The sequence below is a fragment of the Pelophylax lessonae genome (assembly GCF_965119305.1).
Source record: "Pelophylax lessonae genome assembly, chromosome: 4".
Taxonomy (NCBI): domain Eukaryota; kingdom Metazoa; phylum Chordata; class Amphibia; order Anura; family Ranidae; genus Pelophylax; species Pelophylax lessonae.
Window position 1 is genome coordinate 573,085,652 of NC_138771.1, and position 17,922 is coordinate 573,103,573.

The window sequence follows — 17,922 nt, forward strand, 5'->3', positions numbered from 1 at the left end:
AGTCAAGGAAAGGGAAGGAGCCTCTCCGCAGACTGGGACCCTCCTTCTCAGCCCACAGAAAATTCTTTCATTATTCTGGGATGGAGAATAAGGGAAATGGCTTTTTTAAATTTTCCCTAGGAAGTTCCAAGCAACCCATGTCTGGAAAGCCTAGAGCTGGCTTCCCCAGACCAGCAGACAAAACTCCTTCAGCATGAAGGTCTGCCCAAATCCATCGAGCTTGTCCTTTTCAGGTTTTTTAGGTCCTAACTACCTAAGGTTCACCCCTATCCCTTTCCAGGGAATTCTGACCAGGGTGGTCCTTACTCTGGACAAACTTCAGGAACCATAGGCTGTGATTCACCGGGTGCTGTCACACAGTTCTCTAAATGCAGCTCCTTTAGCAGGTTTGGCTTCACAGTAGGATACCGAAGTTAGTCACGGGGTCCTCTCACAGACACTGCAGGCGTCCAAGGGCCACAGTAAGGCCAGTATCCTCTTCAGCTAAGGCTTCTTCTGCAGTTTCTGCGAGGAATCAAGAGCCAGGATCTTTCAATCATCCTGGTGGCTGTAAACGTCCCTGGGGGGCTTCCTCTCAGAGAAGACCAGTTGTCCCAAGGGTGATCTACCATCCTGCTTTAGTCGCTGGTTTTAATGGCTTGGCTATTGAAAGCCAGGGATAGAGGTCTGTCTGGATCAGTGATCCCCCTACTATGGTGAAGGCGAGGTAGTCGTCTTTCAGCATAATATACTATGGTTATGTACGTGGAAGGCGTACATTTCTTGGTGTGAGTCGATTGGTGCTCATCCTCGATCCTTTTCTGTGGCTCGGATCTTAACCTTTCTTCAACAGGGCATTGATCAAAAGTTGGCCTTGAGTAACATCAAGGGCCAGGTGTCGGCCTTGGCAATCTTCTTTCTGCGACCCCCTAGCCACGCACTTTTTAGTTCGTACCTTCATTGAGGGAGTTCGACATATAGTTCCGCCTGTACGGTATCTTTTGCTGCCATGGGATTTAAACTTTCGGTTCTCCAGGAACTTCCATTTGAGAATATTCGGGGGATTCCCTTGCCTACGTTATCCCAGAAGGTGACATTCTTGGTGGCTAATACCTCGGCCCGCAGGGTATCTGAATTGGCAGCATTATCCTTTCGAAGTCCCTATTTAGTGGTCCATAGGGATAAAGTGGTTCTTCGTCCCTGTCCATCATTCCTGCCCAAAGTTGTCTCTGACCTCCATATGAATGAGAACATTTTGTTGCCTTCCTTGTGTCCCAAGCCGGGTCATCCCAAGGAATATGCTTTGCAAACCTTGGATGTGGTTCATGTGATTCAGGTGTATCTGGCAGGTACTGAGTCTTTTTGGAGGTCAGACTTGCTTTTTGTCGTTAGATGGACCAAGAAACGGGCTGGCCACTTCGGCTACCATCTCCAGATGCCTCAGACAGACGGTGACTCAGGCCTATTCCATTAAAGGTCAGGTTCCACCTTTCCATGTCACAGCGCATTCTGTTCGGGCGCTGAGTGCTTCTTGGGCCTTCCGTCCTCAGGCTTCAATATCACAAGTTGGCAAGGCGCCCACTTGGTTGACCTTGCATACCTTCACAAAATTCTAAAAGGTAGATACTTTGGCATTCGCGGATGCTTCTTTTGTTGTTAAAGTGGGGCTGTTACCACTTGAGGGGTGTTTTTTTTTTTTTTTTTTTTTTTTTTTTTCTTTAAGCCGTTAACTGGGTCACAGGATCCCCATCTGAAAAAAATTAAGTGGTTAAGGCTCCTGTTAAGGGCTCTTATGTTTTAGCCTTGGGTTATTTTCCCACTAGTTATGATTTATGGAGCGCTGTGTCCGTCGATGAACGAAAGAGAAAATGGGATTTTTGTGCTTACTGTAAAATCCATTTCTCTGAGTTCATCGACAGACACAGCACCCTACCCTCTATGGAGTTCTGATACTTCTAATACTGCTTGCTACTAAACTGATTACCTAAAGCCGAGAGGGAGGTTTATATACCAGCTGAGGACGGCCCATGGGCATAGCGAGGTGTTTTTGTTCTGCCTAGTCCTACTCCTGGAGGAGGCAATCAAACCCACTAGTTATGATTTATGGAGCGCTGTGTCAATTTTTTGAATTTTTTTCCAGCAAGAATTCATCTATGTGGCTTTTTTTTTTTAAACTCTCCAGTATCTTCCCAACTATAGAAGTTAAACTAACTGGTCTATAGTTACTTGGTAATGGCTTTGAAATTACAGAGCTCAATTTATTTAGGATCCGTGGGTGTATGCCATCTGGTTCTGGTGCTTTATCCACCTTTTTATTCTGTGTAAATATTTCTGGACAATATCACTTTTGAGCCATTGTGGAACATTTGGGTATGTGTCAATACCATCCCCATTATGGTCATGAGCTCTACCCATGCTGTATACACAGAGCTGAAGAAAGTATATAATAAATTTGCCTTCTTTGTCCCCAGTCACCCACTCCAGATTATTTTGTAAAGGGCCTACATGCTCAGACCTGACCTTTTTTAATATTAACCACTTGCCTACTGTGCACTTAAACCCCCTTCCCATCCAGGCCAATTTTCAGCTTTCAGCGCTGTCACACTTTGACTGACAATTGCGCGGTCATGCTACACTGTACCCATATGAAATTTTTATCATTTTTTTCACACAAATAGAGCTTTCTTTTGGTGGTATTTAATCCTCTCTGGGTTTTTTATTTTTTACAAAAAAAAAGAATAAAGACAGAAAATTTTGAAGAAAAAAAAAAGTTTTTCTTATTTTCTGCGAGTAAATTTTGAAAATAAATTTTTCTCCTTCACTGATGTGCGCTGATGAGGCGGCACTGATGGGCACTGATAGGCTGCACTGATGAGGTGGCACTGATGAGGTGGCACTTATGGGCACTGATGAGGAGGTACTAATATGCCGCACTGATGAGCACTGATAGGCGGCACTGATAGGCGGCACTGATAGGCGGCACTGCTGGGCACTGAGAGGTGGCACTGAGAGGTGGCACTGCTGGGCACTGACGGGCACTGATAGGCGGCACTGATGGGCACTGGCGGATGGCACTGATGGACACTGATGGGCGGCACTGATGAGCACTGATGGGCGGCACCATCAGTGCCCACACTCAGTGCCCATAGTGCTGCCAGTCAGTGCTCATCAGTGCCTAGATGAGCAGGCACTGATGCGCACTGACTAGCAGCACTATGGGCACTGACTGTGGGCATTGATGGGGGGCACTGGTGGCGGGCACTGATGGCGGGCACTGTGTGTGTTTTTTTACCTTTAGTAATCAGGGCACTGGTGATCAGTGCCCTGATTACATTGCTGTGTGTCCCCGGCGGCTGACGGCTCCCCCTCCTTCCTCACATTGCAGGCTCTGTGTGAGGAAGGAGCGCCGGCGATGAGAGATGATCTCATATGTTTACATATGAGATCATCTCTCATTGGACGGCTTGATCACGTGGTGAATGGCCGCTGTGATTGGCCATTCACCACGATCTGTGATCGGCCGTGTCCAAGGGACACGGCCGACACAGATTCTCCTCCTCGCGGGAGCGCGCGGGGGGCGTGTCACTGGGAGGCCGTTTAAAAACGGCCTCCCGAAAATTCAAGTCCGCGCTGCAGCCATATATAGGCTGTAGCGCGGATGGGAGCAGGTTAATATATTTGAAGAATTTTTTGTTGTTACTGCCAGTACAGCCTGAATGTCTCTACTTCCTGTAGTAGAGACTATGCTGTTTGGTCCCTGCAGTAAAATCGCATGGCAGTTTTGCCAGCCTGCAAAGAGGGTAGTCTTAGGCCAGACATCTTGTTTCTAAATGGTCCCTCTATAGGAAGTTACAAAAATGTGTGTTTTGTTTGTTTTTAAATTGGGGGGGAGTTATAGATTTAAACCTTATTCATAAAAGCTGATCATTACAAACACCCTTGTAGAGGTCAGGGATCGCTGTAATGATATTTATTGCTCTGAAATGTTGCAAATGTGCTAAGTTTAGCCATAGGAGTGATTGTTTTCCCTCCTTTTTTTTTTTCTATACTTATGTTCTGTTTCTTTTTCCCTTGTAATCAGTTGCATTTGCTGGGCTGGGATTCACAGCTCTTTATATTGCTGGGAAGCTGGGAAGTTTTTCCTCTAGTGGTCGTGGACATTCCTGGCGACTGTGCACCTTTTTGTTCCCACTGCTGTGTGCGATCGCTATTGCATTGTCCCGCACATGTGACTACAAACATCACTGGCAGGGTAAGTACACTTGATTCAACAGGGGGTTAAGTGTCAATAACCTGGGAAGGCTGGGCTTGAGATAAATACATATGGAGGTTATCTTTAAAAAGTGAAAAGCTTGACCCACAGCTCCTGCTTTCCAAGGCTCCATACGAGGTGGTATCAAAATGTTTTGAGACTAGTTTTGTAACACGCCAACAGATGGCAGCACAAGGCTGTACTCACAGCGATGCTGTAATGAGTCCTTTAAGGTGTTCAAGAGATCATGAAGACCTTCAACAAGCTTAACCCCCGAAAATGTCAAAACCATTTGGCATAATGATCATTAGAGAACAATCGGCATGCCACTCAAAACGTCTAATTGCAGCTTTGCTGTAAACTTGCTGAATCATGTCAAAAGTCTCTGTGGCAGATTTGCCCAGTTTCACACAGAATTTCATATTTACTCCTTGTTCTAACCTGCTGTCCAGGAGGAAATAACGGACGTGATAACGCACATGGTCAGAATAGCACCAGCTTAAAATCTCCCTATGTACATAGGACGATGTCTTTTGGCACACTGACTTCACACTGACTTTTGGCACACTGAAGGTCGGTGCTCCCTGTGACCTTGTGCTGCCATCTGTTGGCGTGTTACAAAACTAGTCTCGAAGATTTTTGATATCGCCTCATATTGGTCCTTTTTATTGTGATGGATGTCCTCTATGATCAATGAGGAAGAGCCCAAAAAAATGTTACAGTAGAAATTGATTTGAAAATAATTTTGTCCTCCTGTATATCTTGACATGTAGTTTACACTGAAGGTAACCTCCTTCTATGCCTTTTTCTCCAATTGTATGCTTGGGCAGGAATAGTCGTTTATTTCTTTTTTTTCAAAACCTAAACTGCACTCCAAACTTTTGTTGTGTACTAGAAAGGTTGTCAGAAGCTGAGCAGACTCCAGTATTGCGATGCAGGTACCAAGTCTTTTCTGCTCTTTTAGTTGCTCTCTTCTGCAGCCCAGGAATCCAAATCCAGGATTTCTGTAATCTGTAAATTTCCACAGTGGTAACATTAAGCCCTGGCCCCATCCCTTTTCCTCAAGATGGCCACTGGGAACACCTTTTTACATTGCATTTCTGAGCTCCAGAAAGCAGAGAGTGGGAATCTGATGTGATGCACTACTGCGCAGCAGAGAGCTGAGTGTAATCTGAGACCTGAATGGAAGGAATGGACACCCCCTCCCCACACAAACAAATTATATATATATATATATATATATATATATATATATATATATATATATATATATATATATATATATATATATACACAGTATCTCAAAAAGTGAGTACACCCCTCACATTTTTGTAAATATTTTATTATATCTTTTCATGTGACAACACTGAAGAAATTACACTTTGCTACAATGTAAAGTAGTGAGTGTCCAGCTTGTATAACAGTGTAAATTTGCTGTCCCCTCAAAATAACTCAACACACAGCCATTAATGTCTAAACCGCTGGCAACAAAAGTGAGTACACCCCTAAGTGGAAATGTCCAAATTGGCCCAAGTGTCAATATTTTGTGTGGCCACCATTATTTTCCAGCACTGCCTTAACCCTCTTAGGCATGGAGTTCACCAGAGCTTCACAGGTTACCACTGAAGTCCTCTTCCACTCCTCCATGACGACATCACAGAGGTGGTGGATGTTAGAGACCTTGCGCTCCTCCACCTTCTGTTTGAGGATGCCCCACAGATGCTCAATAGGGTTTAGGTCTGGAGACATGCTTGGCCAGTCCATCACCTTTACCCTCAGCTTCTTCAGCGTTTTGGAGCTCGTTATCTTGGAATACTGCCCTGCGGCCCAGTCTACGAAGGGAGTGGATCATGCTCTGTTACAGTATGTCACAGTACATTTTGGCATTCATGGTTCCCTCAATGAACTGTAGCTTCCCAGTGCCAGCAGCACTCATGCAGCCCCAGACCATGACACTCCCACCACACCGTGCTTGACTGTAGGCAAAACACACTTGTCTTTGTACTCCTTACCTGATTGCCGCCACACACGCTTGACACCATCTGAACCAAATAAGTTTATCTTGGTCTCCTCAGACCACAAGACATGGTTCTAGTAATCCATGTCCTCTAGTCTACTTGTCTTCAGAAAACTGTTCAGGCTGACCCCCAACCCCTTCAACCTCTGCAGCAATGCTGGCAGCACTCGTACGTCTATTTTCCCAAAGAAAACCTCTGGATATGACGTTGAGCATGTGCACTCAACTTCTTTGGTTGACCATGGCAAAACCTGTTCTGAGTGGAATCTGTCCTGTTAAACCGCTGTATGGTATTGGCCACCGTGCTGCAGCTCAGTTTTAGGGTCTTGGCAATCTTCTTATAGCCTAGACCCTATTTATGTAGAGCAACAGTTGTTTTTTTTTGTTTTTTTTTTCGGATCCTCAGAGTTCTTTGCTATTAAGTGCCATGTTGAACTTCCAGTGACCAGTATGAGAGAGTGAGAGTAATAACACCAAATTTAACACACCTGCTCCCGGTTCACACCTTTAAACCTTCTAACACTGAGTCACATGACACCGGGGAGGGAAAATTGCTAATTGGGCCCAATTTGGACATTTTCACTTAGGGGTGTACTCACTTTTGTTGCCAGTGGTTTAGACATTAATGGCTGTGTGTTGAGTTATTTTGAGGGGACAGCAAATTTACACTGTTATACAAGCTGGACACTCACTACTTTACATTATAGCAAAGTGTCATTTCTTCAGTGTTGTCACATGAAAGGATATAATAAAATATTTACAAAAATGGGGTGTACTCACTTTTGTGAGATACAGTGTGTGTATTATTTTTACACACACACACACACACACACACACACACACACACACACACACACACACACACACACACACACACACACGCAAAGCTGAGGCTTTCATTCACCTTCTGTGTGCTGGGGTGGGTTGAGGGAGTGTCACTTGGGGTTCTGTGGTGTTGGCATACCCTGTCAGCAGTGGTGTATTTAGGTTTTGTGCTGCCCTAGGCCTGATTAAACTTGTGCACCCCCTAATTTAAATATGACCCACCCCTTCCTGTAAAGGCCACACCCCTTCCTGTTTCTGACATGTTCTGTCATCTGTAAACCACAGACCACAACCACAGTGTATCAGTGCCCATCAGCGTAGCCTCATCATAGTTACATAGTTGCATAGTTAGTGAGGTTGAAAAAAGACATCAGTCCATCCAGTTCAACCTATGAATCATCATCAGTTCCCATAGGTTCAGCCTCATCAGTGCCCATCAATGCAGCCTTATCAGTGCCGCCTCATTACTTCCCATTAGTGTAGCTTAATCAGTGCAGCATATCAGTGTAGCCTAATCAGTGCAGCATATCAGTGTAGCCTCATCAGTGGCCATCAGTACAGCCCCTTCAGTAGCCCCTAGAGCAGCCTATCAGTGCCCATTAGTGCAGCCTAAGATATTTGAACTTGTTTTTGCAGCCACTGATTGTAATTATAGGATTATTTCACTTATTTGTATGACTAGGAAGTCCATAGTCATTATACAGATCAGTGAAATAATCAGTGACAGCAAACACAAGTCCAAATATCTTATAAGATTGGAGAAACCTTACTAATCCTGTGACATATTGCGATAGGACATATGAGGTGAGCAGGTCTAAAGTATTATTGCCATCATATACAATTAAAAGTCTTAGTTGTATATGATGCAATTCAGTATGCTCACTCAAGGACAAGGATGTTTAAATAAAAATTAAATTATATTATTGACATGATTGCTGCCATACCTGGGGGCGGAGGAGGGTAGGCGGAGCATTAGGCTGCAGTGCCACACTTATTAGCATTGGGGGCCGTCGGGCCAGTTGTATTAAGTGTGGTTGGCGGCCTGCGGTCTGTCCGAATGTCCTCACTCGCCGGTATTATCATTCTGGCAGGTAGCAGTGTGAGTGCTTTATGTGGGTGCCAGACTTATTTGCCTCCTGAACCCTGCCCTCTGGCCCAATTCAGCCCATAAGACTGGCACTGGGGATCCTTTTCGTGCCGGAGCAGGGAGGAGGCTGTTTTTTTTTTTTTTTGTGCAGGAATGCTTCTTTTATGCTGCCCCCCTGCAAAGTGCTGCCCTAGGCCTGGGCCTTGTTGGCCTAGGCCAAGATACAGCACTGCCTGTCAGAAGTGATTTCTGCAGACAGCAGAATGAGGAGAGAGCAGATGGGATCCATGTGCTGTGGACACAGGCCACTATAAACAGCATTGTCTCCACAGCGGAAGTTCATATATTATGTAATTTGTTAAATTGTACATTAGAATGGATGAATAATTTGTATTTAATTGGAATATATTCTGACTGCCTATTGTCTCCATTCATTTTAGATGTTGTGGTTGGAGCTCTCATTGGACTATTATTTGCCTACCTGTGTTACAGACAGTATTACCCCCCATTGACAGACAAGGACTGTCAGCAGCCATATCGGACCAAGGGACGAGTGTCTGGAGCTCAGGAGAGAAAGCTGAGCACTGCAGGGTACAGCCTGGATGTATAGCTGAGACATTTCATGCATATAGACTTTCACTGCCACAGTGTTCTGAGATGCCCCCCTATAATGAAGAGGAGGTCTTCACTTTCTCAGGAGCAGATAATGTAATTAATATGGGCAACTTTTACCTTCTAACAGGTTTGGCTGTTTCCAGTTCTGTGTTACACTTGAAGAGAATATTCTATGAGGAGGACCATGCGATAGATTGACATTTCCAGTGAGTCTTTCATGCCTGGTTTGGGCATGTAGGACAACATATAAACACTTGGCTGTAGAAAATATTTATTGGGACAGTGGTAAATTTTATACCTGGGGCCCAGGGAACTCCTTGCTGTATCCAACCAGGATATGATCTGAGGATGCTGGGATTATTTGTAATATTAAGTGATCTAATTGTAGATTATGAGGGATGGATAACTTGGTGCTTGGAAGATATTGAATGTTTTGTGATCAGTTTACTGTAGATTATCATATGCTGATTATCAAAGTCTAGTGATTTCATGATTATAGAACCTGATGTGGACAAAATCACACAGTGCTACGAGAATGGCATCTGTTCTTCTAGGCTGATAATAGAACAGATTCCTCCATCTATACAGCTGAGGTGGATAGGAGTCCTCTCCACTAAGACCTTGTAGTCTGACAGTGGGACTCTCCGCTGTCAGAATAAACTGATCAGCGACTGCAGCTGCTGATCAAAAAAGGTTTCCAACAAGCCCGTTCGATAGTCGATTTTTTTTTTTTTTTGAAGGACTTCTGTCAATTGGGAGCAGCCACACTTGGATCAAGATTTGACTGGTCCCTGCTGAATTGACCAAATTTTAACCCATGTATGGCTGGGCTTAGGCTGTGTGTTATCAGCACAGGATCACACAGTGCTCAGATTATGTGCAATGTCCGGTGACCATAGATCCCAAGACAAGATTAAATGGTGCTAGGATTGGACTGAATTGTAGTTTGAGAATAACCAAACTTTGTTGTTTTTAAAAGCATTTTAACAGACTGAGCAGTCAGTTTTCATTCTGTAGTTAAATACCATTACCTAAATGGTATTTAAACCCCATGTTAAAAAAAATGGCTAAAAAAATGTTAACATTTATAGCAGGTTTCTTTTTTTTTTTTTTTTTCTTTTATGTAGTTTCTACATTAGAATTTGCTTAGCTGGAAGAAAATTTTCAAAAGGAAACTAGATTTTTAATTTTTTTTTTTTTTTTTTTTTTTACCAGTTATTTTTATTTTAAGACTAAAATTTGGATTTTAACAGTTATTTACTAATGTAAATATTAGTATCAGCGGATCTTTGGGTTTTAACATCCTGATACTCCATATAGTTTGTTAAATTGTCCATGAGGGCAATATTGTCTCATTACTTGTGTAGTCACTGCCTCTTGCTGAAGAGTACAACACAATGGTTGTGTTTCACTGCTCTTACTTTCCTATAAGCTTATCTTAGTGTTGGATAGTGGTGAGAGAATAAAGTCTCAATTTTATTTGCCAGTACAGGATTGCTTATACAGAAAACGTTTTTAAGGTATCACAATCCATGAGAAAAAAAATTTCTCCTGGTATAAAACATTTAAAAGTAGCCCAAGTGGCCTACCGCATGGGCAAGTCCCCACCTAATATCCCGTAAAAGTATACTGTACATTTGAGTCCTAAGTTTATCAGTTGTTGTGCACACAAAGAACCATATTACATTGGTGTCTGGAGTTCTTATCCAAAAAACATTGGGTGTGTTAGTAACTTTCCATTGCGGTAATGGAGGGACTCCTATATAATTTCACTTTGAAGTGATTGACATATTTAGAATTTAAAAAACAGGATTTTTGCTTAGGTTGGCACCCTGGAAACTTGCAAAGTTCTTACAAATCCATGAAGATTGCTTTTTTATGGCAGACAGAGTTGTAGAGAGACTTCCCATGTGTGAGTCAAAGTTCTTACACATGTTTAACCAATGCATCCCTGAAGAAAAAGGATCTGATTGGAAAGGAAACCACGTCATTAAGCCTGCAAGATTGTCTTCAGTACTAAATGCAAAGTGACTAGAGAAGTTTGGATGAGAATTAGCAATGAGAAGGAAAAACTGCTGCAAAAGTTGAGAATGCTAAAAATGCATTTCGAGATAATGCCTTGTCATGTGAAGAAATAGAGGGCTATCTGAAAAAAACATTCATGGGTTTGCATTTAGTTTGCAGTCCTGCAACAAGCAACAGATTCAAAGTTTTTACAACCAAGATTAACATACTGAGAACTCCTAAATGTGGCTGATGATTCTGGAGACGGTATGTTATCAAGTGAGGAACATCTCTCTGTGTCATTAGTTTTTAAATAGAAGGTAATTGGAGAGAGTACCACTTGGCACAGGTAATGTTCCAAGTTTGCATGGATGTGGTAAACTTAAACCTTCAAGATAAACGGAACAAAATCCAGAAAACCCTAAATTCTTCAGATGATGACTTCATTGTTTGAGCAACCGATGCTAGATGAGTATCTGACCAAGCTAGAGATACTAATGCATTCTCCAAAAACTGGAACCTCTGCTGATTGTGAGGATATTGATTGATTGTCTGACCCCTAACAACGTGAGAATTGTCAGCAGTAGTTCTCTTCGCATTATCTGCACATTTCTCTGATGTACCACAGCTTCTCGGTTTGGCCTCCACTGAATCCCTGGGCTCCTCTGAGAATAATGGAAAAGGTGGACACTGACAATGAGCTGAAAGTCTCACTCAAGAAACTCATTGAAAGAGACCGGAAATAACCCATACAACACAGTTGTAAAGCAGATCAATGAAGAGGTTAGTCTTCCGGAAGCCTTTAAATCAAATTATTTAAATTATGTTGAATTAAAATATATTGTACAGTGGATCAATAAAAATCCAAATGTGGATTTAATGGCAGTCATGAAGACCATTTAATGACTGAAAAGTCGCTGGGTGTAAACTTCTAAAACACAGCAACATAGAACAGCATCGGGAATACAATGAAACTGTCCACGGTGAACTGAAACATAAACTCTGGGCTAAGGGAGTAAGACATTACAGCTATAATGAGAGGAATATACACAATTATGCAATTTTGATGTAGAAACGGTTCCCTGTGCTACCAGACGTACTCCTGATGCAGAAATATTGAACTAAATGAGCTCTGGAGGGCTTTCTTTCAATAATGATAAAGAGGTGTGGAGGACTTTCTTTCAATAAGTATGCAGAGGATACGGTTTGATGCAGAACCAAGCATCAACCATCCACTTCCGTGTACAAAAAGTCTAGGACAAGAAAGCATTAATTCTTTATTACAAGGTATTCATTAGGAGCTGACAGAGAAGAGCAAGTCCTTGTAGGGGCAACAGAATATCCTAAAACATGGATGTTAAAGAAGAAGGAATCTGGAATAATGGAAATTTTTACCTTTTTTTTTTTTTTTTTTTTTTTTTTTTCTCTGCAAGTTTGGCCCTGTGATATTTTTGACCGTTCCTTTTTATACAGGTGGGAGTCAGTCTATTCGTTATTTAACCAGTTCAATACCAGATACTTTAACCGCCTTCTTGCCCAAGTCAATTTTCATCTTTCAGTGTTGTCACGCTATGAAAACCATTGTGTACTGTTGACATGTCATCACTGTGATTGGTCACAGTGATCACATGGTACCAGGGCCGTCCCCAGTAGACACAACGGGGACAGATTGTACCACTGCATGGCCCCTAGGGTGCACACAACGGTGCACCTGGAGAATGTCACTCTGCTGTAATTTTTACAATTGGCCGGGTGGTAAGGGGTTACAAGATTGTAAAAGTAATGAGTGGCATGGCACAAGGTCTGCAGGCTCTGCATGTAACCAATGTAATTACTTGCTCTCTGCATAAAAACAATGCATTTTGCTGTAAATCCAGAGAGAAATCATTGGGGACTTTACTTTTTTTTTTTTTTTTTTTATATATTATTATTTTACTTGAGTTGCAGAACAAAGGAGTTTGGCAACCTCCATTTATTTTCTGCTCGTGGACACACCTGAACTAAAGGCAGGACATCTATGCTTCCACAGATATGTACACCTATGGAATGGTCTTGCTATTGCTCAGCATTGGTAACAAAGATACCGTATTCTACTGAAACCTAATGGAACTCCTGATCTACAGGGAATTGATGTTGATGCCAAAGCAAAAGGTCTTGCGTCTAGCTTATTTTGTTATGGTGATTCGCATAAAGGCCAAGCAGATCAAAGTTCATGAATATTTTCTGATTGCCAAAGTGGACATTACTCTCTTCCTGACAAAGATGGCGAGTTTAAGAATATATCACTCAACCATTGCTTAAACAATTCAATGCTTCTTGCAGAATTCCCCCTTTTTTTTCCTTTCCAAAAAAAAGTTGTTGGGTGAAGTGTTTTTAGGAATCTGCTGGGTTAAGTTTACATTTCTTTTTCTATGCTGTTCTGTTGAGTCATATTGACTATTTTCACTTACCTATTTGTAATGCTTAAAAAGTTAAAAAAAATAAATAAATAAAAGGGATGCAGCAGTATAAAATTGTCCAGCAGGACAGATTTAATCAGAGATAATAGGCTGAAACCTTATTTCTAAAACTGTGAAAGCAGAGCCTCTGTGCTCACGGGTGAACCAGCAGGCTGTAATTCAGGTTGATAGTCTGTAAGAGGTGCATGCCCTGTTACTGCCACAGAACACAGGATGAACAAAAACTTTGGATGGCTGCACTCCCAAAGACCATGCAAAATTGGCTTTATTAGTAAAAATACTACAAAACAGGCATGTAGCCACGGGAGGAATGAGCAGGGTAGATGTGTTTCATGATCGTGCTTTATCAAAACCCCATCCCCATGTGGATTTGGTAAAGCACGTTCCTCGTGTGAAACGCGTCAACCCTTCTTCCTCCACTACCTACATGCCTGTTTTGTAATGCTTTTCCTTTTTCGCTAATAAAGCTGTTTTTTCATTGTCTTTGGGAGTGCAGCCATCCAAAGTTTTAGTTCATCCTAATCTCATTTCTAATTGTGATACCTTTTTTTTTTTTTTAAAGCTTTTGCTTTTTATAAGCAGTCCTGTATTCTTATTATTATTATTATTATTATTATTATTATATATATATTTTTTTTTTCTTCAAAGCCTGGTATTGCATAATCTGATTACATACCCATATGAAGATAATACAGGGGGCAAAGGTGAATTAAAGACCTAGTTTACAGTTTTATATTTATCCATGATAGGAAGACTCGTACTCTTGATATCTCCTCGTGTACATTGTCACTTGGACAAAAAGTAGAGAAGATCCAAAATTTTGAGTTGTCACTAGAATAGAAATAAAAGGGAAGTCTGACAAATTTTATTTTTTTTTTTCCCTGGTGACAACTAGGGGTATTTCCCTCACCTTGGAGAGATGCATTTTTATTTTCTTGTGTATATGGAGCAGAAAGTGAAGGGGCATGGAAAAGAACAAAAGGGAAACAAATGGCTTTAAATTAAATACTTTAGGGCTATGAATTAGATCTGACCTGACCAAAAAATAGTACATTCTCTATAAGGCTAATCGCACTCATCTCTATATTTAGTTAGTAGGATTGTTCTCACATTCCATGATAAATGGGACCATATTCAAAAGATGGAACAATAAAATGTATATATGAAGCCAGAATCTAAAATTACTGGAAAGGGAAATCCCAGCAACTGCTCTCTTTATGGAGTTGACTGCCCCACTTTCCTTTTTTATGGTTTGTTTGATTATTCTCTTAGATTGCTAGGACCATTCATAGGGGGCTGAGTATTTTTTTCATATTGCAATTTTCTATGAAGGAAACATTTTTTTTTTGGGGGGGGGGGGGGAAGAGTAGCCATGTATAGTGACTGATTATAAATATAGGGATTTATAGTAGTAGTTTGTGTATGCGGGTGTTTGCATATACTTGACAGTGATTGCTATCTCTCTATAGCAGTGGTCCTCAACCCTGGTCCTCAGGGCCCACTAACAGGCCAGGTTTGCAAGATAACTTGAATACATCCCAAATGATATAATTTGCTGCTCAGTGATTGCAGTACTCTAGTCTGCATCTCCCCAAGGTAATACTTAAAATCCGGCCTGTTAGTGGGACCTGAGAACCGGAGTTGAGGACCACTGCACTATAGGATGTGACTGTTAGTGCGTGTGTGTGTGTGAAAACATTCTCCAAAACTGTGAGGGGTAAATGCCAAAGCAAATTCCCTCAGAGATTAATTAAAAATCTGTGCAGCTGAGGGTACCTGCGTAACCCTGGTATGTGTACATGTGTGGCACTTTTATATATCTGGAATTGCTGACACAACAATGACCTTCTATTTTGCAATTTATATTCTGCTACTAGAACATCTGCGAAAAAGCCCTTGCTAATTAAAATCCACAGCAAAATAGCAGCTACACACTGCATAGAAGCGGGTGACCGCGTTAACCTCATGTTATGGATTATAGCCATTCAGAGACCTGTCTTTAACTCTTTCACTGCCAGATCCATCTTTGCGTTTTTTGCACAGCCATTTAAATAAATTAATTTAGCCCTGAAGATTGCATAAACCACCCCCTCCCCAAAACATTTTATATTTTCTGAAAGCAGAATAAATAAGCTAAAATGAATTTTAGTGCACACAAACCCAATATAATCAATTTTTGGTGAGGTATAAAAAATGTGTTGAATAAATAGATACCAAACATGTCAAGATTTAAAATTACAAACGCCTATAAAATAGTGACAAACAGAGTCTAAAATTGTCCATGAGTAACACTTTTTTTAAACACCTTTACAGCCCTGCACAAAGTAGCTATAAAACATTCTAGAAGAATGTCTGCACATGGCGGTCTTGGAAAGTAAACTACAAAAACTTTCCAAAAATAGTTTTTAGGCTGGTCATATGCTGTTTAATTTTTTTTCCTTTTTTACACATAATATAAAGTGTTTTTTTTTTTTTTAACCAGTGGGCTGAACAAAGAACTGAGTCCTCCCTTGCTGTCAGAATACACAGATCGGTGCTGCAGCCACTGATCGAGTGGCTTTTATCTGACAGGCAGTTGAACAGAAGTTGATCAGTAGATCAAATACTGTTCATCTGCTGTGGCCACACATGGATCAGAATTCAGGAGATTCAGCAGTAACAGAAGAATTCAACCTGTGGCCAGTTGACCTGTGGCCTTGCTTTCTGCCACCTACCCATCCCTTGGATTGCACCACTTGTCAGCACCCAGTATGTGCACGCTTCATAGTTAGTGAAGCAATACATTATCAGAGTTGAACATTTTCTAGCAAAACAAAATGACTTAAGACATACCTTTATAAGAAAACTTGGAGGAATCCTTACTAATGAGCAAGATTAAGCGATTTTTGAAAGTGTGAGTGTTGGGGAGGAAGGGGGTATAACAGAAGTTAGAGCTGTATGATAAATCGTTACAAAATCGCGATTCAACCCCCTCACGATCTTAATCCTGCATTTCTACGATTCATGTTAAACAAGTGCAGAGGTGTTCTGCTCACCGCTGTCAAAAAAAAAAAAGGCCGCCGGCAAAGTTTAGCTCAGCGCTGTGATAAAAAAACATTTTGTATAATTTTGGTTCTTTTAGATCAAAGGGATGAACTTAATCTGCAAATAAGGGCAGTTTAACCACTTAAAGACTAAACCTTTTTCTGGAAAAAAAACTGTTCCATTCCAGTTTATGGCCTATAGCTGCCCCAACCTTTCTTTTTACCTCCTGTATACTGTGAACACAATGCAGCAAAATGCAATCTGATGGGAATGGGTTTATGTCTATCAGCACAAGAACATCTGTTGGCCATATCAGTGTGAATGATGTACATAACCTGGTACTGTATATGGGGTCTTGTTCTGATGCTATATATGCCCAGATTCCACTTACTGCAGACTGAATAGAGAGATATCTGCGGTAGGTCCAGTCATACTGCTTCCTTTATCAGGGTTTCTGAGAGAATACCTGTCGGTTAAAGTAGAATTCCAGCCTAACCTGAACTAATGTTTATAAATGTTCTCTCCCTGCTCGTGCTACTTATTCTGCCTAACCTGTGTAAAAAAGATGTATATACTTGCCTATTTCTTAGTCTGCACCAACCGTGATCGTCACGTGATCGCAGAGCTCCAGCTCTCCTACATCAGTATGCAGCAGCTGCAGCGGAGAGAAGGGAGTGCTGACAACCACAGCTGGGACATGAGAGCCTATGGGTGAAGTCTTGGCTCCTAAAATTCCAAGCTCTTGTCAAGCACTCCATGTTCTTTCTTGTAGTCGCCGCTCATTTAACATTGGATTATGTGACCAGAGCGGAGTGGACTAAAATGGGGAAACTATGCTCATATTTTTTACATAGATTTGGTAGAAGGAGGGTGAAGTGGACCCACTTGGGGCCCATTCCCACTAACAGTGGAACCACAGTTTTACTTCCCCTTGCTGCTACTCCTTTAGCTGCAGAGGCAGTGGCTGGGGGTGTACACAATGCTTTTTCCCCCCCGGTCACTTGAGTGAATGCGGCCATTCTTTAATCCCATTTTCCAACCATGTACAGTACATGTGGTTGCAGAGCGCTAGTGCGGGTTTAAGGGGCTAAAGCAGGTGGTGAGTAGACAATAAAAAGTTCCTTAATCGCCTGTCAAAAGCTTTCACTTTTCAGAAGGCAAAGCTAGTGTGAATGAACCTGAAGCATAATTAAAGTAGTTGTAAAGGCAGAAGGTTTTTTTCTTAACCCATCTAGATCTAGCGATATTGCAAGAGAGACTTGGCTGTCCCGAGACTCCCAGCCTCATTGGCTGAGAAAGCAGTGCGGCGCTATTGGCGCCCACTGCTGTCAAAGTCAGTGAGCCAATGAGGAGAGAAAGTGGGCGGGCTGGGCTTCAGCTCTGTGTCTGAATGGACATAGGGAGCTGCGGCTTGGCTCGGGTGCCCCCAGAGCAAGCTGCTTGCTCTGGGGGCACACCACAGGAGGGAGGGGCAAGAAGTACCGACGAGGGACCTGAGACGAGGAGGATCTGGGCTGCTCTGCAAAACCAATTGCACAGAGCAGGGAAGTATAACATGTTTGTTACTATTAACAAAAAAAAAAACAAGACTTTAGTATCACTTTAAGAGTTGGTCTGGAATTCCATTTTAAATGTAACAGCTAAGCAAGTTCACCCTTGT

General features: G+C 41.9%; 1 protein-coding gene across 1 annotated transcript in view; it reads left to right on the top strand.

The window, feature by feature from the left end:
- Positions 1-9,290, top strand: part of PLPP5 (phospholipid phosphatase 5) — a 45,577-nt gene extending 36,287 nt beyond the window's left edge. Inside the window, exons 7-8 of the mRNA XM_082255229.1 lie at positions 4,061-4,231; positions 8,601-9,290. Coding sequence (XP_082111355.1) covers positions 4,061-4,231; positions 8,601-8,770 — 341 coding nt within the window. The 3' untranslated portion in view covers positions 8,771-9,290. The remainder of the gene's footprint in view (positions 1-4,060; positions 4,232-8,600) is intronic.
- The last annotated feature ends 8,632 nt before the right edge of the window (positions 9,291-17,922 follow it).